This window comes from Saccostrea echinata, unplaced genomic scaffold (genome assembly GCF_033153115.1).
Source record: "Saccostrea echinata isolate AGI-Se365-2 ecotype Australia unplaced genomic scaffold, CSIRO_AGI_Sech_v1 ptg000034l, whole genome shotgun sequence".
Taxonomy (NCBI): Eukaryota; Metazoa; Mollusca; class Bivalvia; order Ostreida; family Ostreidae; genus Saccostrea; species Saccostrea echinata.
In genome coordinates, this window is record NW_026889783.1 from 6,633,024 (window position 1) to 6,657,665 (window position 24,642).

The 24,642-nt window shown below is 33.3% G+C and overlaps 1 protein-coding gene across 1 annotated transcript; it reads left to right on the top strand.

Moving 5' to 3' along the window:
- Positions 1 to 12,656: 12,656 nt before the first annotated feature.
- Positions 12,657 to 23,593, top strand: LOC133199317 (uncharacterized). The gene is made up of 20 exons (XM_061335130.1): positions 12,657 to 12,853; positions 14,377 to 14,473; positions 14,888 to 15,042; positions 15,220 to 15,407; positions 15,589 to 15,790; positions 16,004 to 18,009; positions 18,198 to 18,255; positions 18,472 to 18,722; positions 18,860 to 18,917; positions 19,037 to 19,305; positions 19,383 to 19,461; positions 19,606 to 19,811; positions 20,270 to 20,318; positions 20,416 to 20,660; positions 20,770 to 20,836; positions 20,938 to 21,161; positions 21,304 to 21,367; positions 21,464 to 21,638; positions 23,020 to 23,111; positions 23,342 to 23,593. The coding sequence occupies exons 1-20, from the start codon at positions 12,657 to 12,659 to the stop codon at positions 23,529 to 23,531; spliced, it is 4,872 nt and encodes a 1,623-aa protein (XP_061191114.1). The 3' UTR covers positions 23,532 to 23,593.
- The last annotated feature ends 1,049 nt before the right edge of the window (positions 23,594 to 24,642 follow it).

The window sequence follows — 24,642 nt, forward strand, 5'->3', positions numbered from 1 at the left end:
GAAACACTTTCTAAAATATACATATTCTGTTGACAGTTGTCTAGAATGGTTTGATGTTGATAAACATTTGATAAATATTTAACAGCACTAATACGTACGTACTTTTTCGGTTTTGCTTTTTTGGTGTTGACCAGATGGAACTAAGGTTAACAGCAAAGCTAACTACAGTTTAAAATCTGTGTTACAAAGCTGGTTTTAATAACATTTGGCAGTCCAAAGGTGCACTTGAATTGTTTCTGACATAACTATCGTTAGTATCGATGATTTTTCACAGAATGAAGGCAAGGGGTTAAAATGGTGAAAGAATATATATATATATATATATATATATATATATATATATATATATATATATATATATATATATATATATATATATATATATATATATATATATATATATATTTATAGATAGATAGATAGATAGATAGATAGATAATAAAAAATATACAGTCATGTATATCAAATGAAAAATAAACATATGCACACATCCTTTTTTCGTTCGAATTATTAATAGATATAAAGCTCAGTGTATATTTTACTTCAGTATAGTCTGTCGTGGTTTTAAAACTGTACTTCACATTAGCTAGACCATTTCTTTGGAATGGAGTGCAGATAACTGTGATATTTTACTCTAAAAAATACCGTGAGGAACAATAATAGAAAAATTGTATATTCGTGAAGGAAACGGAAAATTGTGGAGATCAAGTACATCTGTGTGATAAGACTGTCATTTTGTAAAATTTTGAATTTACCGGGTGACAGTAAAATGCAAAATTGTTGTCACGTTGTAAATTTTGTATTTACTGTCACCCGGTAAATTCAAAATTTACAATATGACAAGATAACGATCTACTTTAACTTGATAATGAAGTGCAATCTTCTCAAATACGTGTAATATATAATAAGTAGATTATTGATTAAAGCACCATGGCTTTCCGAAATATTTTAATGTATTTGATAATTTCTTAGCTTTACTTTCTTAAAGACTCAATTCAATATTGAATACTTTTGCTCTTTTAAAAGATAATCTAAAATTTGAATAAATTTTTTCTGAATGTTATTGTAAGGTACAGAATAGTGACTGTTGTGACAATTTCGTCCATCTTTTTGGATTGCTTTGTTGACAAATATATTTGGAAGGAAAATTTTTTGTCAGTTGAAATAAATACGACTTTTAGTGATCATCTGTTATATTATTTTGTAACATCTAATGACATTGGTTGACAATTCATTTTCAAATGGGAAAAATTAAACAGAACTACAACTAACTAAGCATTGATTGATTTGACAAGAATATTGATAGGTTCGCCTGAAATTCATACGCTGCTTAATTTTACAGCTGTTAAATATATTGCAATGTTAGAGTTGGATAAACCTACGAAGTTTTGATTCAAAGTTATAGCGAGTAAGCTGACAGACTACAAGTATTGTCTCTTTAGATGCATCGCTCAAAACAGATTTTTTCCCTATCTTGTTTCTTATCATTGATGTAATCCACATCAAAGAATTGCAAACAGTAACTCTCGATTCCTGCCTACATTTCACACTCACATTATTCATAATGTTTGGGAAAATGCCACGCAAGTTATTTTGAATGCAAAGTAGACTTCATTAAAGTAATTCATTAATAACCCTGATAGCTAGCAGTGTTCAATAATTAATTGCTCTTAATTACACCTCTTTGCTAAAAAACAATTTGAAAATGTGTTTTGAAATAGTCTTTTAAAATTCCATTTCCACCTACTTGGTTAACATTAAATTGCCAGAGAGGTACCCTGCAAAAATTCCGGAAATGAAAAAAAAGAATAAATGTCGGAAATGATAATAAAAATTGTCGGAAATAAAATTTAAAATATGTCGGAAATACTAAGCAAAATTCCGGAAATGAAATGCAGCGTTGTAAACTTGTAAAAGGAAATTTCGATTGGGGATCATGTCGATGGAGTGGGATGGGGGTTAGAAACACTTCCTGATTTCCATTGATTTCTTTAGTAAAATTTGCAAGTTTAAACAAAGTATGGAATTTTATCTCTTTCTTTTGATAAATAATCCAAATTTTATGGAAATTGACATAAAGATCTGTTTAAATTATACGAAAAATCATTGGAATATGAAAAGTTTTGTTCACTAACCTGGAAGTAGGTGCGAAACGGTAATAGTGTTCGCAGTCTATCAAATTATATCATTGTCAGCGTGAGTAGTAATTCTTGAGTAATCCCTGACCTCCAAATTAATTTCGAACCTGCGCTTCGTCCTAATTTCGCTTGAAATGGAAATCACGAACAATGATGGACCCATTTCCACAATATGTGGCCGTTTTCGTAATGTTAAGTTCTTGTAGGATTTTAACGTGATGATGTGGCAATACATTAATATTAGGAGCTTAGATAACTTGATTGATTGAACCTAAATTGAAGATCAACTTATATTCATGCATTCATATTGAGATACATTAGTAATGCAAAAAGTCATGCCCCTGGTACTGTGTGGGATCGACTAAAGCATATAATATTATATTTGACGTTTGTTCCTGAATTTTTTGTTTTGTAAACTTTGTCTTTTTGACGGTTGCTACATTAATGGTTTTTAACATGTATTATAGTGCATATATAAGTGCATTTGTTTAATTTATTTCCTCCTTGTATAAGGATATGTAAGAGGAAAAACTTAGTACAGCTATATGTATGCAGATTACATAATTATTTGTTCATTAAATATGGTTATCAAAGTACATCCTCGAGTAAGTGATAATTTTACATTGACAAAGTCAACAGAAGATTGTACATGTATTAATGATAATTGCATGGTTTGATGCATCATTTTGTTCTGCTATTATGTACATCTGGTAGAATGCTGTTATCCAATATAAAATGTCAAAAATGAAACAGAAAACAACTGCAATTATTTTGTAATGACCATTTTATTTGGAGTAAGGAATGAAAATGGGACTGTAATTGGCACTGAAATTTAACTTTGTAAAAAACACCGAGAGGAGACTATTAAAAGTTTTATCTAAAAGAAATTGCTAGTTTGCAAATTTCTTTTCTTTATTTTATTAGTCCCCTACCGGTGAAACCGGAGGGGACTATAGGTTTCCTCTGAGTCTCTCCGTCCGTCTGTCTAGCTGTCTGTCTGTCTGTCCTTCTGTCCCTCTGTCTGTCTGTCAGTCTGTCCACTTAGTTTTCCGCACTTTTCTTCTAAACGCTTGCAGATATTGAGCTGATTTTTGGTATGTGAGTGTATCCTGACGAGTTACAGATCAAGTTTGCATTTCGTGCCGCTTCATTGATTTTTTACGGAATAACGACCTTTTCAATTTTTAAGAGTTTTACTTATAGATCAAGTTTGCATTTCGTTCCGCTTTAATGATTTTTGACGGAATTATGGCATTTTCAATTTTTAACGGGAACCAGATTACACTTGCAGGTAGGGGACTAGTACACTGTATTGCTAATGCAATACTCTCAGGATGCTTGTTTATATTATCTTGTTCATAAAAACTTACAGATCTTCACCTTTTCACCGAACATATAATTTATATGCCCGGTACTCGTTGCAGACACTGCATGTTTTCATCAATATCTTGAAACGTGCGTATTCCATTCTTTGATTCCATTACATGAAAAGGGACAAGATATCGAAAAGTGATCAAACGCATAAATTCAGTAAAGAATACGAATCGTGAAGTGAACAGAGCAAAAATACAGCCCCTAGAAACAACAGAGGTGGCATCAGGTGTCTAGACGAAGTAAGCATTCCCAGTCGACCGGTCACACCTGCAATGATCGAATAAACGGAGTAATCCTGGTCAAAAAGATATAAATGCAATGGCCTAACAATTGGTGGGAAACACATCAGTCAAAACTCAACAGTAGAGTGTAGTTACAAACAAGGTCATAATAATGACCACAGAATTTGTGAAATGATGATTTTAAACGATAAAGTAACATCAAATTATCTGCCAAGGTTTAAAAATTGATCGTACTCAGAACATGTTCTTGAGTACCAAATCAGCTGAGAGAGAGAGAGAGAGAGAGAGAGAGAGAGAGAGAGAGAGAGAGAGCAGTGAAGGAGAAACTTCAGGAGTACTGTATAACAGTATATTGGAGAAGTGCTATATAAATCAGATGTGGATACTTAAAAACTCCAAGGAACTTTAAGAAAATTTGAAATAACAAAATTTTAACAAAATCAGTAACATTACAACGTACGACAATATACAAACATTCCCAACGATCAATTAAAGTCTATGCTTTTTGCCATCATATACAGCTGCTTCTTCAATAAAAATGAAATTCGTAAATATACTTACCTTGTCATTATTCAATTGCAAAATTATTTTGTTTTGAGTCTGACACATCTGTTTCATATTTGGATATTTTACTTGAAAAAGACGTTAATGGTAATCTAACAACCAAGCTTTATGATAAACGTGATGACTTTAATTTTTCAATCGTCAACTTCCTTTACTTATGCAGTAATATACCTTCATCACCTGCATACGGGGTTTATATCTCAGATGATTCGATACACAAGAGCATGCTCTACATATGTACAATTTCTAAAACGAGGTAAATTAGTGACAAACAAGTTGATGAAACAAGAATATCAGCTGTCTCGTTTAAAGTCATCATTGCTTAAGTTCTATGGTCGATACAATGACCTTGTCAGCAAATACAATTTATCATTGAGTCAAATGCTGACTGACGTTTTTCATACTAATTGTTAGGCCATTATTTACACACTGAATTGTCGACGGATTTTTCCGTTATTTCCCGATCATGACAAGGAGCATACGGCGGGTGTGACCGGTCGGCAGGGGTTGCTCACTCCTCCATGGCACCTGATCCCACCTCTGATGTTTTGGAGGCCCGTGTTTGCTCTGCACCTGTTTTGTAATGTTTAATGGACTTTTGAGCTTGAATACTGTTCGTTATCTCCAGATATTTCATTTGTTAGAAACATTCTGATTGTACACACAAGTACTATGAAGTTGATATTAAAAAGATGCTTGAGTTTATGATTGACAATATCTAATGTAGTTTTTGAAGATCAGGTCTTCCAACAATCTGTTGGAATTCCAGTGGGTACCAATTGCACCCCCTTATTAGCAGACCTATTTTTGTATTCATATGAAACAGAATTTATTCAAAAACTTCTACATGAGAAGAAGAAAACATTAGCTGTGGCTTTTAATTCGACATTTAGATATATCGATGACGTATTATCAATTAACAATAGTTACTTCCATTCATATGTCAACTCGATATATATCCCAGTGAGCTTGAAATAAAAGATGCCACAGAGTCTGGCACATCTATTTCATATTTGGATATTTCATTAGAAAAAGACTTTAATGGTTACCCAACAACAAAGCTTTATGATAAACATGATGAATTCAATTTTTCAATCGTCAACTTCCCTTACTCATGTAGAAATATACCCTTATCACCTGCATATGGGGAAATCCAATTTTATGTTTACTGTTTATACATTGTATAAAAAGGAGAGTATAAGTGACTTTTCAGATGTTATAAACAGTTGTGATGTAAACTTGATATATACCATTTCATGATATATGAGCATAAAAAATAATTAAAATACCTAATCGACTTAAAATAATTCGTGTTTTAATTTCAAAATTGAATTATCTCTTTTGTACATCTTCATAATTATGTGCAAAGTGAATATTCCGAATCTGGTTCTTAAACTAAAACAGATTTTGAAAATAATCTGACATTGCAAAAATTGAAGATATTAAGAGAAATACTTTTAGTTAAATTTGAATCTTTACTGTGATATTATTTGAACTTTTTATTGTATTGAAATCATGAATACACTGACAATCATAACAAACATCTATAAAGAACTATCATCTTTACATGAACCTGAGGAAATATTAGATGATTGATTGATTGTATGTTGTTTAACGTCCCATTCGAGAAATTTTCACTCATATAGAGACGTCACCGTATGCCGGTGAAGGGCTTCAAATTTAGACCTATACTCGGCACTCAGGGCCATTGAGCAGTGAGGGTTCTTAATCGTGGCAATGCTTACCGTGACCTCGGTTTTTAAGGTCTCATCCAAAAGACCCGTGACTTTCACTTCTAGTGACAGGCGCTTGGCGAAGGAACAGTCACTACCTATGTTTACGTCTTAGGTTTGATGTGGCGCGACGCACCCGGGAATCCAGATCACGAAGCAAGCGCCCTACCACTAGGCTACCGTGACTTATGAAATCGATGAAGCATTTATAAAAATAACAGATCAAGAAAATATACTAAAAATGCATGCCATCTATCCAAAATACTGAATATGGTGTTTATCTCTCCCAAATGATTCGATATTCAAGAGTTTGTTTTGAGTACGACCAATTTTTACACAGTGACAGGCTACTGACGTATAAATTGATGTAACATATTTTTCAACTATATTGTTTAAAGTCAGCATTTTGCAAATTTTATGGTTTTTATAATGACATTGTTTGTAAATACAACCTGGGTGGTACTAACATGTTAGGTCATAGTTTTCATACCACTCCGTTTTACCTGATCAATACAGAGGACTCACGGCGGATGTGACTGGTAGACAGGGGATGCTTACTCCGCCTAGGCACCTGATTCTACCTGTTTCCAGGGGTCTGGGTATTTTTTTTTTTACCCTGTTCACAATTCATATTCTTCACTGGATTTATTAGAATGATCACAGTTCGTTATCTTCACCTTTTATACTGTATATTGTTTGGTGAAATGAAATCTACGACTTTATTACGTCAACTCTCATGAGAAAAGTCAACCTTAAAAAGAAAGGGGAAAACAACATGATGCATTTAATACTATAGAGAATGTCAAGATACACATTGCTCTGTATCTAGGAAAAACAAGATTTTTTATTCTCCAATACCTGTTTAACTTCTTTTGGAAAGAAAACAAACTGATGACATTTTGATAGATACTTGAATATGTTCTAAATATACATATGAAAAAAATGCTTTCTGGCTTAGAACTGTCATACATCTAAGTTGAAAACTTGGATGCATTTACAGTTGATTGTTTCATGGCTGAAAAAAGGAATAGAAATTACCAATAGATAATCTTTTTCCTCAGTGAACGTCTTCGTAATTTTTTCAGATGCAAATCTGTGTTATTGATATATTGTTTAAATTGATTTATTATACATATTTAAATATCATAAACTTGATATTTCATGAATCGTTTTCGCTTTGTGAATGTTCTTCCCCTGACAATTTTGATAATTCCAGTGATTTTCCTACAGTAAATTTTATTATTCTACTATATAAAATGGAATTTGTTCTGCTTTGACAAATGAAACGATCTCTATTTTTGTATTCATTTGAAGCAGAATTTTTCTTCAAAAACTTCTACATGAGAAGAAGAAAACACTTCCTGTGGCCTTCAACTCAACATTTCGATATATCGACGACGTATAATCAATTAACAATAGTTACTTTCATTCGTCGACTCGATATATCCCAGTGAGCTTGAAATAAAAGATACCACAGATTCTGTTAGATCTGTTTCATATTTAGATATTTAACTGGACTAGAAAAAGACGTTTATGGTAACCTAACAACAAAGCTTTATGATAAACGTGATGACTTCGACTTTTCAATCGTCAACTTCCCTTACTTATGTAGCAATATACCCTTTTCACCTGCATATGGGGTTTATGTCTCTCGGTTGATTCAATACACAAGAGCATGCTCTACGTATGAGCAATTTCTGAAACGAGGCAAGCTATTGACAAACAAGATGATGAAACAAGGATATCAACAGTCTCGTTTGAAGTCATCCTTCTGCAAGTTTTACGGTCGATACAATGACCTTGTCAGCACATACAACCTATCATTGAGCCAAATGCTGACTAACGTTTTTCATAGAATTGTTAGGCCATTATTTATACACTGAACTGTCTACGGATTTCTCCGGGTTTTTTCCCCCGATGATGACAAGGAGCACACGGCGGGTGTGACCGGTCGGCAGGGGTTGCGCACTCCTCCATGGCACCTGATCCCACCTCTAAATTTTGAATTCCGTGTTTGCTCTGCTCCAAATTTGTATCGTTTCATTGGACTTTCGAGATTGAATACTGTTCTTTATCTTCATATTTCACGATAACTGACTAGCATTGCTGAGACATTTTGATATTTTTTGGGGCCTGAATTATAATAACGATGACAGTTCACCTTTAGCAATGCTTAAAATTACACCTATTTATACATGTTATATTTCGTATATTCAATTTATCGATTCTTTTATTACTTTGAAATAGATATTTTAGATAATATGAGTGATGGAAGACTTCTTATTTTACTTTCTTACATCTAGAAATGTTTATATAAATCCTAATATCTATATGGTTTATGTGTGTGTAAACCAAACGTCACTAAGCAATACTTTATGTGCAAGTACGAATCTGATAAGATAAATAAGAAATTCAAGTGAATGATTTTCAAAAATAATAAATAAACACCCGTCATTTGTCTTTTTCATCTATTAAGCATATTTTTAAGCCTTCATAATATCCAGATAAAGGAATATATTTTAGCTAGTACTCTATTTCTTTATACTGCATATAATAACCTTGTGTTAATCAATACATACCTTGTTAAAATGTGCTGCTTTTCTAAAGAGTAAGTTGGATTCATTTTGACTGTAGCATTGTTACAGACCAGGTTCTACGTCTAAAACAGTCCGAACCAGAAGCAAATGCCCAATCCGAAGCAAAGTTAAAAATAATTCAAAATTTTCAGCCCTAGTTCAATTGAATTGAAGTACACTAAAAGCAAATTGAACTAAATTAATATTCTTCAGGTTAGAACGAAACTAGCTCAATCAACAGAGAGAAAAGATGATGTACTGGTAACTTTCACATTCTAATTGTCACAATTCTTAAAAGTTGGGTCTGAGAGAAAGAAAGCCATACTTCCATGCACTGTGTTTTATCAATAAATTCAACGCGCAATTGCAAATTTATATAAATTCCAAGAAAAGAAACCCTATGACACTCGTAAAATCATTAAACTTGATCCCGGTTTAAGTAGAACATAATAACACCCGAAGGACTTCTTCTATTAATCATTCACTATAAGCTTTCTTATGTTAACGGTTATAATCTATCATTACAAAATTAATCAGATATCTATTTTTGCGCATTTCAACTTTTGTTGACTGTTGGATAGGATTTCCACAGCCTGACCCAATATATTCAAAATATCATAGCCATCTATCCCTCTAATATTTTAGGAAGATAATCTGTGGTATTTGTAGAACTTACTGTTCCATCCCATTAGAAACAAAAGCACCGATAACAATAAAGTGTAAACAAGTGAAGAGCTGGGTGTGTTTAGTTCTACCTTGTTACGCCCTACTATATTGATTTTCGAGTTTCACGTTTGCTTGTTTTCATAAGAAGCAACGGTGGTGTGAACTGGATTGCAAAGTTTGTTTTCCTACTCAATTATATGACTAGAACATCATTGAATAGCAATTTAATAAACAAAAATACAAATTATTACATTTGTACAGAACATGTTATCCCATAAAAGGAAGTTTCTCATCATTATTAACAAACTATTTGTTAATAGATGGAGAAGATGCTGTCCTATCTATTCCAATTTTTTGCATAAATATTGCTAAGAATAAGTAAAATAAACTTTTTTAAGGGGAGGAGGTAATTTCTGATTATATATAAAGAACTTTGTATAATGTTAATTTGTGCTTATCAAAGTTATCATTAAAAAAATCCTGATCATCTTAAAAATAATTGCATTTTTTAAAGTCCTTGGGATAAATAGTTAAAATTTATTTCAGTAATTTTTTTTGTATCTCTGGCTTTACTTATTTTCGCATTTTATTCAAGTTCCTTTTCTGTAAAAAATATTTTTACGAAGATAATCATGTCAGATGAAGATATTAAGACGTTTACATTTCACTATCTGTAAACAAAATATTTTGGTTAAGTTTGTTTAGGTTTTAATTATGTCACACATAATGAGGAACTATTAGCCTGCAAATGACACATCATTATCCAAACTGAAGATAACAAACCCTCGTCAAAAGACACAGTACCGGTGGTAGAAAGCGCCCAGCTTATCAGGTCTTCAGCACCTCTGCAACAGTAGTCCAAGAGATTAGGAAACCTAAACGCATTGTTTAAAAGAATTTAAGCGGGCTTGATTCATTATTTACATTTGTTTATGCCATAAAAGGGCTGGCTGAAATAAAGTTCGTGTCTGAATTACTAGGCGGATGCCGCCTCCCCCAGAATTTGGTCAGATCTCAAGTTAAAATAACTTTACTATGGATTATAAATATTAGACCTGATATCAATAGAGTTTTTATTTGATTGTGAAGAATATGGATATCGTAAGGAATGCTTTCGGAATTGCCCTTTTTCTTTGTATTTTTACATCTTTGTCGCAGCAGGTAAGATGATTTTTCATATCTTTTAATTTCAAAGAGAAAATATATTTTGTTTTTTTTTTTTTCGGAATCAACACATTTGAAAGAAAAGACGGAATGGATACAAAGAGTATCTTATTTTATTGAATTTATGTCATTCATACCAATTTTTGATTCAAAAAGTGTTAAAAATTGTTTTAAATTTCTTAATCTGGGAACATGTCAAGTACATGTAACTCATGCAAAATGCAAAAAATGTACATACTGTTAATAAAGTTTTCTAGTCTAATGATTGATGGAGCCTAGATGTTATCAAAAACATTATCAAAACACAGGATGTATTGAACCAGAAGAGGCTAGGTATAGGACATAATGTTCTGTATCTAGGAGAAAATAAACTTCCAGAGATACTTAGATGTCCAATGTCTGGACAGTTTTAGAAAAGAAGGTAAAATAATGACATTTACTTGGAAACAGGAGTATGTGTTCAGTGGAAAAGGAAATTCTTTACATAAAGTGGCTTAACATCCTTACAAAGGACAATATAAAGGATGGAGGGACAGTTAACAACTATATATGTTAATAAATAGAAACTATTCCTTAGTTAGATTTGTTAGAAAACATCTACACGTGTATAAGTTTGTTAGTTTATGGATATAGGATACTAATTATGTGTTTTAGAAAATTCATTTGCAAAGCAGTCTGTACAGGTTTAATTTTTGCTACAACACAAAGTCACATTGATCACAAAGTTTCTTTAAAGACATTCTTATTTCTATATATCTATAGAAATAATAATATATAGAAAAACCACTTGAAGTATCAGCAATTTTTCACGTTTTTGCATTATATTGATTTCAATATATATACATACATATATTCTCTTAAGAAGATTGCAGAATAAGGATGGTTTTAAAGGAAAACTTGTAATAGATGTGTATTTTAGCAATAAATATAGTCTGTACAGTTTTACAAAGGATAACTGCACTTAACGCTGGGTTTTGGGTCTTTTTCCGTCGCTTCTGTTGCTTTTATATCTTAATCTTATTTCACTTTTGTATATTCACTATGGACTTCTATCAATTTGGCATCAAATTTAAATGTTAAAATAATTTTAGACTGTGATGGAATAAAAAATTCTAGGGTTTTTTTTGTCCCTACTCCTTTCCAAATATAGAGATTTTACACTTACCTGCCCTTGATTCAACATTAGGTATGCATGAGAGGTGGAGCTAACATTGTAGAATGACTCTAAAATTAGACTACGTAAATAAAATTGGCATGTATTAAATTACGTGATCACTATTTCCCATCTCTCTCTTTATACTGTATGGTTCAAGTGCACTACTTATTTACAAAGGTTTCAAAACAAAATTAACAATATGAGCACATACATGTAAGTAAAGAATATTTTGAATCGATGCCCGACAATTCAACGTGTTCGAGAAGAGTGTCCTAGTTAGCACAAAACATGGTATCTTACAAGTCACGTGACGGAATTTAGTATTCACAGAGTTACCTGAGGTAAGAAATCACGTGGTGAATTATATTATTCTACATGTCAAAGCCCTTGGTCACAACAGAGAGAGCGAATCTAAGAAGAAGCAGTTTTTTTCTCTTTTAAACCATGAGCTCATGTTTGTCTATTAATCTCCTTTTGACACAACATCATTAATGCAAGTATACAACTACTGTTAAACGGAGAACAATAGACAAACATGCGCTGACTATGTACAAAGTCAGTGAAAATGTGGGCATCCTCATTATCGTACGGAGATTCAAGATATTGTGATGACCCCCACCTATGAAAACAGCTTCGTAAATCGTAAATACATACTTTTGTTTAATGTAATTACGTGAAGTTGTAGATTACATGTTGACGATTCCTGCAATAAGAAAAATGCTTGTTTTGAAAGTTTATTTTGTCGCAATTTTCGCATGTCCTTAAGTGCAGTCATCCTTTGATATTAGTATCCCATATCCTTAAACATTTGTGGCCCTCTACGAGGGATTCTATATCAATATCACATAAAGCTCCGTAAATAAAGTATGTAAAAAAAATCAAAGAATAAAAAACTCACAGAAATCCAGAAATCTAATTAAATATGGTACCATATACAAATAGATATTCTATTGATAATTTTATATACTGCTGCTGATAAGAAACAATGTTTTACATCTGGGTTTACTTTGATCATTCTCTACAAGAATTGCTTTATTTCAAGCATGTTTCCTTCAATTTTTTATCCGTTTTTTGAGGAGAGCACCAGGGCGACTTTATTTATCACTCTAAAGGAATACAACAACACAAACAGCGAGCTTTTTGATGGAAACTGTTGTGATGGACTCGCCGTGTCAAACAAGTGCAGTTCAGACAGATGTGATTACGTCATCAGAATATGTGTATCGCCAAATGGAAATGGGTGAGTACAATCCTTATCTTTGTTTATAGTGGTTCTAAAAGGACTTTATGTCAATTCAGAATTAATGTGTGCCATTGAATACAATTTTAAAAACAACTTAACAATAGCCCCAATGTTTTGAAATAAGTAGAAATGGTACGTGAAATTATAAATTCTATGATAGCGCTTTGTCTTTGTTTCAATTAAAAAATACATTTTTTTATTCTCATTTGTCTCATTTTAAGAATTAAATTTTTGTTACTTTGATAGTCCTAAATTTTGAATATATCACAGCATCAGCATATCCTTCAGTTTCTCAATATATATCTGTCTCGAAGAAGCATTATCAAAATGATTCATAACTGGGATTTTCATCTAAGCATTTAAAATTTAAAATTTATTTCTTTTAAAATATTGTTTGTATATGCCTCTCTTAAATAAATTATCTGAAAATGTCTTTTTATGCAATGTGAAGACGTCGTTGAACACTTAAAATACATAGTTACACCAATATCATCAAAATATTTCAAAGGAATATACATGTACAATGAGGAATTTATCAGCAAAAAGGTTACATTTGTTTTAGTTGCCTGATAGTCATAGAACACACTGTTTACAAAAACAAAAAAGAAATTGTTTCCTGTTATGGGTCACTGCACTTTTATTCATTATTTGGACAAACAGAACAAGGAAGTGTGTTTCTTTTTTCGGATTTGTCGCATTTATTCCTAAGATAATATGTTTGATAGCCATAACATCTACAATATATGGCCATAAGTGAGTCCTAATTTCATTTTATCTCTGTATATTTCATTGAAAAACTCTATTTATTTGAATTTAAAAAAAAAACTTACTGTGAGGTAAATTTTGGCCCAATATCCAATTTTTTTTCCACTAAATTATCCAGCATTTTTAAAATTTCCCTTTTCTTTGAAAACTTTGCAAAATCTGATATACTGAAAAATTGAAAATAATTTACGAAATCATCAAGTCAAAAATTTTAACCTCAAAGTTATTAGTAACTTAACAAAAGTGTGCCATAAAGTTTCAACTTTGCTTTTGATGTGTGATTTCACGCCGACATCTACAAATAAAAATGTTTTGAAATTCTGTGAAGAAACTGCAAATAATTCTGCTTTTTATGATGTTATATCCATAAACAATGAGCTACATATAACGTTGCAATATATTTTTTAAAAAGAAATTTTTTAATTAAAACAAAGTGCAAAGATGAAATTATGACTAACTTACAGCCAAGTACCGTAGATGTAATCGATTGAGTGCGTATAAATGTTATACTTCTTGTTTGACAAAACACAAACATTTCCATTTCATAGGCATTCATTCTATTTAATCACACAGGAATGATTGAACGTGTATTCATACTTTAAATATATATTAAAACCTGTCTTTGTTTTTTTTTCTTTTGTTTTTCTTTGATTTTCTCTTTGTTTGTAATCTATAATATAAATCATGAATCATTCTTGAACAAACAGATAAATAGATAATGCCTCTTCTCATTTATAAATATATTCCCCCAACAGGACTTGGTGTCAATCCGCAGAATTAAATGCAGATCAACCACCAGACCTTGTCTTCCTAGATCAGACACCAAGAGAACTGCCTATTACAGAATGGAAGGTTATGAATTAAACAGGATGAAATCATTTGGCATAGTATATGCAAAAAGCAAATCTTGCATTATGTAAAGAGATTCAGAGTCGAACACTTGATGAGATCATTGCTAAGTACTTATTGTTATTCACTTATTTCAACTTAACATATAACATATATTCAAATCACAATGTTGGGAAAATGTTTCTAAATACATCCGCATGACATGGGTGGGAGAAGTTCTAGTTTTATGACAAAGTGATAACAATTTCCTTTCTTTCCTGAAGTATCATGAAAGAAAAAGAGAAAAAAAACTTAAAAATCCTTGGATAATGATAGTTTGATCATAGTTAAATGATAGTCATCTATTTCTGAATTCAGATATTAGTTTTCAAAATGATCTTGACATATAAGATAACTGTGTTACTTATCGTGTTATAGGGAAGTGCTCGTGTAGACATCAGTATAACAGACATAGATGGTCCCTTCACACAACAACTCGTCGATCGGTTCTCGTTTATTTACACAGAAAAAGGAAGCAAGATTCCAAAATCCCGGGAACTTCTATTGAATGGAACACGTAAAAGGCCATCAAGGTATATCATCAAATAGCTGTACTTTAAAAATATTATAATTCAATTATAAATATTCACTTTGAAATTTCAAATGAAAGAAATGTAAAACTGATTTTTCTGTATTAAGGTAATCATCATTTTTCATGCGTGTTTTTTCGTATTATCCTTGATCCATATCAAGTATAAATGTTTATCCAGACTGAGACTATCAATGGCGATACAGTGCCAGACTTACTACTATGGTGATGAATGTTCTGTGTTCTGTATCCCCTCCGTGGATTGTAAAGGTCACTATACTTGTGACGAGAGCACCGGGGCAAAAATCTGTGACCAGGGCTGGGAGGGCAAGGACTGTACTAGACCAATCGGAGATGGCAGCTGTCCAGGTATAACATCTGAATACGGTTCAAAAGAAACAATATTTCTATATACATATTATAATTAGTAACAGGCGGAGATTTCATTTTCCAACTTATAATTAGTATATCCCTTATGGTTGGAGAAATATTACTAATTTAAGGAGTACTTACTATTTGTTTTACATGTATTAAAATAAATAAATTGCAGGACAACACTGTGAGAATGGTGGGACTTGTTCCATGGATAAATTCAGCAACACAACTAACGATGTCTTTTTCTGCTGTTGCCCTCCTGGGTATACTGGTAACCGGTGTGAAATCGATCTAAATGAATGTAGGCAGAACCCATGTCTGTATGGTGGAACCTGTCGTAATACCCCGGGGAGCTACATCTGTAACTGCCACCCGAGGTATCATCAGCGTCTCAAAAGATAGGGTTGAAAAATATTTTACCTGATTTAACTGATAAAGTAATTAACGCTCTAGACCAATTACAGTTTTCATTTTTCTTCAACTTACGCATTAATTCAATTTAGCCGATGCTTAAACAAAAAAAAGATGTATAAATTGTTTGCTTTCCAAAAATATATGTATGTATGTTCTATTTTCACACAAATTGATAGATATCGCGGAATGAACTGTGAAATTCCAACAACCTGTAAGGACAATCCATGCCTTAATGGAAAATGTTCTGATGCGGCAAACGGCACATTTACCTGCCACTGTGGTTCAGAATTTTCGGGAATGTTCTGTGAAAATGTAATAACAACCACAATCAAAAGCACCACTACCAAATCCACAACAACAGAATCCACAACAAGCACAACCACAACGACTACTCCAAGTACAACAACGCCAACGACAACTACAACAACAACAATTACAACACCAACGATAACACAAACTACAGAAACGTTTACAAGCACCACCACCTCTGTTGCAACAACAAAAACATTGTCAACAACGAAACCCACAAGCACCACACTTACCACAAAGCGCATGACGTCAATTATAGTCACACCATCATCCGGAAAGGTATCATATAACTGTTCAGAGAATGCATGCAGGAACAATGGTAAATGTATTAATAGTGCATGTCAGTGTTTAATAGGGTTTTCTGGAGAGCTTTGCCAGAAGGAAGTAATCGAATGCCAGAATGACACATGTTTGAATGGGGGATATTGTAATGATGTTGTTGGGAATTATTCGTGCGACTGTCTTAATGGCTTTGCAGGGTCTAGGTGTGAAAAGCTTGCTGGTAGTAGTACAGTTTCTCCAACAGTTAATGCATGTAGGTTTTGTGGAAATGGTTCTTGTTTAATGTTGGGAAATGGGACCGCAATATGTGTGTGTAAACCAGGGTTTAGCGGGAAGACTTGTGCCCATTCCAATACATTATGTCGTCCTTATTCAGATGCTTTATGTTTTAGTGGCAGTCAATGTATGTTAAAATCATTTCGAACAAACACAGAAATTTGCCCGCATGGTTGGAGGGGCCCAATTTGTAGAAATGGATCCATTGCTTTATCACGGGATCTGGAGTGCCCACGAGTTGTATGTAAGAACGACGGTCATTGCTTTAATGGAAGATGCTGTTGTCGGCCTGGATATAAAGGAGAATTCTGTGAGGAAGAAATACTGCATTGTGATAGTAGCCCATGTAAGAATAATGCAACATGTATAAATATATACAACGATTTTGAGTGTAACTGCAAAACGGGGTTCACTGGACGATTTTGTGAAATATCTATATTTTATCCGCTATTTACCACTGCTTCACAGTCATCTAAACTGACGACGCATCCTTACAAACCAACTACAACTCAACAAATAACATTCCCATCCTCCACCTATTCACCATCAAAAGAAACATTTTCTAACAGCCCTACTACAGACTTTTCTCATGATGTGCAAACTGAATCATTAACATCTAAAACAACAACTTCACCAGAAACAACAGAAAAACAAACAACAGGTTTAATCAATACTCCAACATCGTTTCTTGCATCAAGGAATGTATCATTGATGACAAAAGCTGCGTCATCAACTAAGCCAGCTACTCCAACCACAACTAATGTGTCCACCACAGTATCAAAAACAGACTCTACAACACTTCCTCCCGGAACCACGAAACATATCATAGGTACAAATAAAACTCAGGGCCCTACAACCACTGACTCAGTGTTTGCTCGCTGTCATGGTGATCAATGTTTCTTGAATGGAACCTGCTTAAATACTTCATTTGGTAGAACTGAATGTAATTGCATGAAAGTAGATATGATGAAAATATTTATAGTAGATTGCAAGGTTGTAGATAATCCAATGACAACTGTAACGTCTAGCATAGCTTCAAGTTCGTCATTTCAGACGACCACACCCACGGGTGTTTCCAAAACGACATCTCAGGTAACTTCCCCCAAGACAAGTCCAACACCAATATTATCAACAATGAACTCTAAATCCAGCCTCAGAATTTCATCATCACCCGAGGTGGTTGTGACGACAGTACACTCGACCCCATCCCATAATGGAGGAAATATGTCTGTGACACTAAGCGGAAAAATTCCCGATAAGGAAATCCCAGCGGTCAAACAGGTGATAACAAATGCTGTCAAAAACACTTCCAAAGGTAAACAGTTACTAGTCATTTATACAAACAATCATGTTTAAAACAGCTTTTGTGCTTGTCAAAATGGCATCCAACAATTAATTTCTTTTTGAATCCACTTTGGATAACTATCTGATATTACCCGTATATTTGACAACTTGAAAAAAAATAAATAACAAAGAAATCACGACCACTCTTTTCTTATTTAGGTGAGAACTGTACTGACATCAACATCTTGGAAAAAGAGTATCTTTACAGTATCTCCAGGTAAACTATTTTATTTCTGATCTTTGGAAACTTGTAGGTATGCGATGTACATAGGAGCACCAAAAACCGATGCCTACCTCACTACGAAATAGAGGTAGGGGAACGAATCCTATGCCAAATGTCATACGAGTTCAAATTAGCATTCACAAAATAGTATACTGCTATGAATGTGATATTTCCAAATTATTCATTTTGTTATATTTGTTTATAAAACAGAAAAGTATACACAAAAGTCATCTACAACAGCTCAGATTGTCCAGACGCATCTGACTTACATAAAAACCCAAACCTCACACATTCTCTAAACAACCAACTTGCCCACTCTGGTCAGCTCAGTAATCATGGCGTGTTCAAGGGTCAAACAACAGGACTGGGGCGAAGCTACCACGTGCCTCTGGTTGGATACGTGTACAATATTTACAGAAGCGGCATCAAGGCCGCCATTAAACAAGCATGGTCGAACGCAGGTAATATATTAAATATTATAAATATATTAAATACATTTTTATGCTTATAATGCCTTATTTTTACATATGTCGGGACTGATAATAGAGATATATCATTTAAAGACTGTGCAAACTTATCCATTCCTTTCATAATATAGGAAACAAGGATGTTGATGTTCTCATTGTTGACGCTGCGTACAAAATTGGAGATTATGGGTAATTTTCACCAGTATAATGCACAATATTTAGTCATTACAAACTTTCTGGAGCTTATGAATTCATTGAAATAGTTATTTAAGGGAAGAGAAGAGATAAATTGTAAATTCTTCTTACAGAATATATATAACGGACATATCATACCTAGTTACAAGTGGCCTAAAATTCCTACAACCTAGGCAAGAGAGCATCCCAAAAGACCAGTCGTTTCATAAAGAGTTCCAAACAGAATTTCCAGATATGCAAGTCCTGCTGTATTCCGGGAACGAGAGTTACGGATATGAATCAGGACTTCGACTGTCTCTACAACAAAGAAAAAGGACCACCGCCCTCACCGCTGCTGATATCTACAATAAAGCTCTTGCAGCATATAAAAACATCCTCAAAGGTACATAAATGTCTTAAAATAAGCATTGAGGCGTTAGCATTTTACAAGAAATAGTAAAATCCTCTTTTTGTTTGTAGACAATGGGTTCTGTCTGCAGCGAACGTGTACCATTGGAATGAAGCTCTCTCCATTAGAGGAAACGCCAACAAACCCAGGGTATTTCTCAAAAGACTCAGTTTTAATTAGTCTTTTGAAAGATTCAAAATTCTCAATTCTAATAACTCTAAATGCTAAAGTCACTCAATGCTAAAAACTCTTAAAGATGAAACAGAATGATTAACTGATGCATTACCTTTGTAGATCTGTTGATGTCGTTCTGTTCCCAACGTTAGATGGACATCTCACCACAAAATCAACAATTCTTAAAGCACTGACGACCAAGCTATCGACCCATTATCAGATTTGTAAGGACTGTAAGAACCCACGGGTCCATTACGTAGACGTAGCTGGGCGTGTGAAGCTCAAAGATGAAAATAACATCAGAAATGCAATAAATACAGTTTTTGGTGAGTTTTCTTTTTCTTCCTCAATTTTATACAATGCATGATTCTAAATAAAGTTATGACAATTTATTTGCACGTTTTAGGGTCCATATTTTTCGTAGATTTCTTTCAATTTTGCTGGTACTCTTAGAGGCATGGGCATAAAGGTTTAATTTCAAGATGAACATTTTCTGATTGACAAGTGCTATATCTTCTTCAGATTTCTCATATCTGCTCGGATGCTTTGTCACATAGGGACAAGATGGAAGAAAAAACAAAATCTGACCATAAATTTGATTTTGAAAATACAACAAAAAATCAAACAAATAATATAATGGTTTTCTCATATGCAGACTACATCTAATGCCCTATTTCATTAAAATTGAAGGAGGGCATTTTCATGAGATTGGATACTTTTCATTAATAGGGCATTATTGCCCTTTTCTGCATCTCTGTTAATGGTTTAATGTTTGTTTAATTAGAAACCGTTGATACTTCCTGGTGGAAACAATCCTTTTTAAGTACCCAAAAGTAAGTTTGAAGAAATTACTTCATATTTGATATATTTTCTGTTACTAGTATTAAATAATTATATTAAACTACTGATCATTCTATCATGCAAATCTAGTTCAATTGCCACAAGACTGTACTATCTACCGAGTAGTCCAAATGACACAAAGACAGAGTGGCCAAGACCAAATATGGAGGGAAAGTTAGACTTCATTAACAGTTCTCTGAGTCGTTTAAACCGGAAGTTAGCAGTAAATAGGATGAAGCAGTTACATCAGCTGGTACTGAAGGAAGCTGTTCCAAGATCAGAACAAAAGCCAACTTCACACTCACTGAACACTGCGTGGGCAACAGCAAATAAACGTACAGTATAGCTGACACTTGTAAAGGCTCTTCCAGTTACACTTAACGTGATGTCCTCTTCAGGTATAATATTTGACTACCGATATTGAAACCTTTTTTCACTTTTCAGATGTTTTCCAGCATGTTTTGACCACAGACATCCAATCATGGAACAATTTTTATGTTTCCTCAAAAGGGTAAAGACATAAACTCTATAAAGATATAAATTGATGAACTATACATTGTATGTTAACCACGTTGTGTTGTTCATGTAGTTTGTTATAACCTCTATTCCCAGGGAACCAGTAACATTAATCAAGTACACAGTAACTGTAATGAACGCCGATTCCAGTCTAGCAGCGGTATCCCCTCCCAGCGCCGGAGTCATGGAGAACGTTCTAAAATCAGTGTGTGACTGCAGAGCTTATAAGGTTAGAATGCTGTGGACAAAGGACATGCAGGGATTCAATTCAACAATTATACAGAAAGCTGTATCAAATGCCTGGATCATCGCCAATAATGGTAAAAATTCTACAAGGCAACTTTAGTCGCTTAAATGCAATTCTTTGTAATGATATGGATTCCACTAATGAAATTCTTTTGAAACAAAGAAAAGTTGAAAGATTGAATGAAGCAATATACGCATTGATTTGGCATATTTTAGGTCTTGGTCTAATAATTCCAGTTAAAGTGCTCAATACAGAATCCGGATATGTCGCTGGATCTGGGTATGCAAAAAAGTTACAATGTAAAAGAGAATGCATATTATGTAAACATTCGTCGGCATCGCACCTTAATAATGAATAATGTACAATACTTTCCAGAGACAATGTACGTATGTACACATATTTCGTACAGCCAAGGAAAGGGGTAACTGAAGTTGAGGAGGAAGATTTGAACCAACCTTCTTCTGTACAGTTAGAGCAGGAACTGTCTAAACTAGTTCCCGGCTCACGTGTGTTTTCTACTGCCTCTAAAAAGTCAGAACCGGAAGGAACGGTGGGTTACGTTACAAACGATCAAAATCCGAGAACATTATTGGATAAAGTTTTTAAATGTTTTTATCAAGAAAGGAACTTTACTGTAATATACAATGGATATATTTTTAAAGAGTTAAAGAATTAATGATTCAATTTCAAAAGCAGGAAAATTCGTACCATTGTTTCATTTTCCAACACTTTATGTTTTTTCTTATGATACAGATAAAAGCAGGATTAGGCGGATTAATACTGCTTGTATATGAACAAATTAGATCAAACGGTAACAAGAAAATGAAGGCCTCAATTGAAGTTTTATTTGAACTGAATATGATCATATAAAATAAATCAACTTTGCTCAAATTGTCATATTGTAAATTTTGAATTTACCGGGTGGCAGTAAATACAAAATTTACAACAAATGAAAAAGGTGAGGATAACAAACAGTGATGGATCTCAAAAAGATCTGTAAACAAGACGATTCTGTAAAGAAGGCATAAAGCACGGACCCCTGGAAATTCCAGAGGTGGGATCAGGTGCCAAGGCGGAGCAAGCATACTCTGTTGACCGGTCACACCCGCCGTGAGCCCTATGTATTGATCAATTACATGGAACATTCTTAGTCAAATTCAGTATAAAAACAAAGGTCTAACAATTAGTATGAAACAAGTCAGCCAAAATACGACCAAATAATAGGTTATATTTGCTAACAAGGTCATTATAACGACCATAGAATTTACGAAATGCCGACTTTAAACGTGGTTGTTGAAATCCCTGTAACACCAACTTATCTGTCAAAAGCATGCCCTCGATTTAAGAATTGATCGTACTCGAAACATGCTCTTGAGTGTCGAATAAGTTGGGAAATGTAAACATCATATGCAGGTGAAAGCGAGATATTACACAATTCTGTATATTTTATTTACTGCCACTCGGTAAATTCAAAATTAACAATATGAAAGATGATGAACTGGAGTCTTCCAAGAAAGAAGATTTTAGAAGATAGCATGAGGTTATTTATACATTCTTCGCTGGGATCAAAGAATTCAATACAATAACATTTTTATGATATTTAAATAAAGCGTATTGGAGTTTGCAAAAATCATTTTCCAAGAGGATGGAGTCATAATAAAGTTATCTCTTTTTTTTTTTTACATTGGAATACATAGGATGAAAAAAAATCTTTCAAAGTCTTTTAAAGAACAACATACCATAACCAATGGTATGAAAATTAAATTGGAATTCCTGTAGCAGTGTTGTTCGTCGTAATATATTAGCTGAGAAAGTACAGATAATGAACTTTCTGATAAATACGAAACTATGATAATAACTCTATTTTTATTTTGGAGGTTGTGTTGTATTCACTTTGTGTTGACTTTAATTCAGATACCTTCTCTTTACAGGAATGGTGGGTTTATGTAGTTATAGCTATTGGATGCCTTGCACTGATCATCATATTAGCGACGCTCCTGATCACAGTCGTGAGAGCTAGAAAGTATGTACAGATAACTATACGGTATATCAGTATAATAGAATGAAAATAGTGTATACGAAAAGTAATCTTTCACAATTGTACGAAACTAATTTTCGTAAGTTTTGGCTCATATCTAAACACTGGTAAAAATGAGAATTAAAGCTTAAGCGTTGTAACATCACGTCAAAAATCGTATCGTTAAAATCTTGAGATTGTGGCCTTGTACTTAATCATTACTGCTTATCTTTAAGTCATCGTCAGTCAAGAACACTAAAACAGGACCCGAAGCAGATGAATGGTTACGACAAAGAACATTTTTCTAAGGAGCCAGTGATGGAGAAGAATTCCAATGGTCTGTATACTGTAGAGGATGAAGACACAGACTATTCCAAAACCACCTACATCGTGAATGATGCTTATACCGAGACGTACCAAGAGTAGGGCACGGATCAAGTTTAATATTTAGACGTGTTCTAATAAGTTCTTGAAAGAGGAGTGTGGCATGCAAAGACTACGTTTATGTTTTTATAAAGGGTCTAATATGTTTTCGGTATGATAACATACAATGTAGCTACATGACACGTGTATGTGTATACATGTGTGAGGGTGTGTGTGTATGTTGAATGAAAAGATAAAGATGAGATAACGACATTAGAAGATTTATTTCAGTTGTTTGTGTTCAAAGCTTTTCAAATATTTAAGAAAAAATTGAACTAAATTAATTGTATTTTTTTGCTTATGAACTCATTGTACATATTTCATTAAAAATGTTGTACTAAGCTGTAAAGAAAAAATAAAGAAAACATATATGTCACAGAATATTTAACAGTCATTATGATCAATAAACACAATACGTGTACATCAGTTTTCACAAACATCTGCAGCACATGAATAAAATCATTTTAATAGTAATAGCAAATTCTTTAATTTATGTTGCATATACCTTTTTTAAAGAAGTCACACTGCTACTTAGTCGATGCTTTACATGTATGTATGGGTTGATATGTTTGATTAGAGATGGAATACAATGATACAGGGCTGATAAGATTACCTTGTATCACATCAGTACGTGTTACAAAAAAGGCCATATTTGTGACCGGTTAATTTACAGTAGTTAAAATATCACGTGCTGAATGAGGAAACAATTCTATTATTATGCAGGTAAGGAAAAAAGTAATCATGCTCTAAATAACCATAGAAGGGGAAGGAGTTAATTTATTTTTACGTCTTATATAGAGAAAAAGAAAAGGGATACGCATCAGGAATCACTTGTTACCAATTTGTAATAATATTTTCGTTCTTATCGGTACATTTTATTCAATATATTAAATAAATTCGTTGTTTTTCTCTTTAATCACACATTTGTTGTCTGTTTTATCTTATTTTTTCCCCATTTAACTAGTACATGTGTACTGCTGATGAAAGATACCCCGGAAGTACGTCATTAAATAACAGATGCCAGATTTATTTCACTTAATCTTTTATAAAGCAGAAGGAGCTTTATATACTTAGTAATGAAAAGTATATCGGGAGTTCGATCGTCAGCTATTCT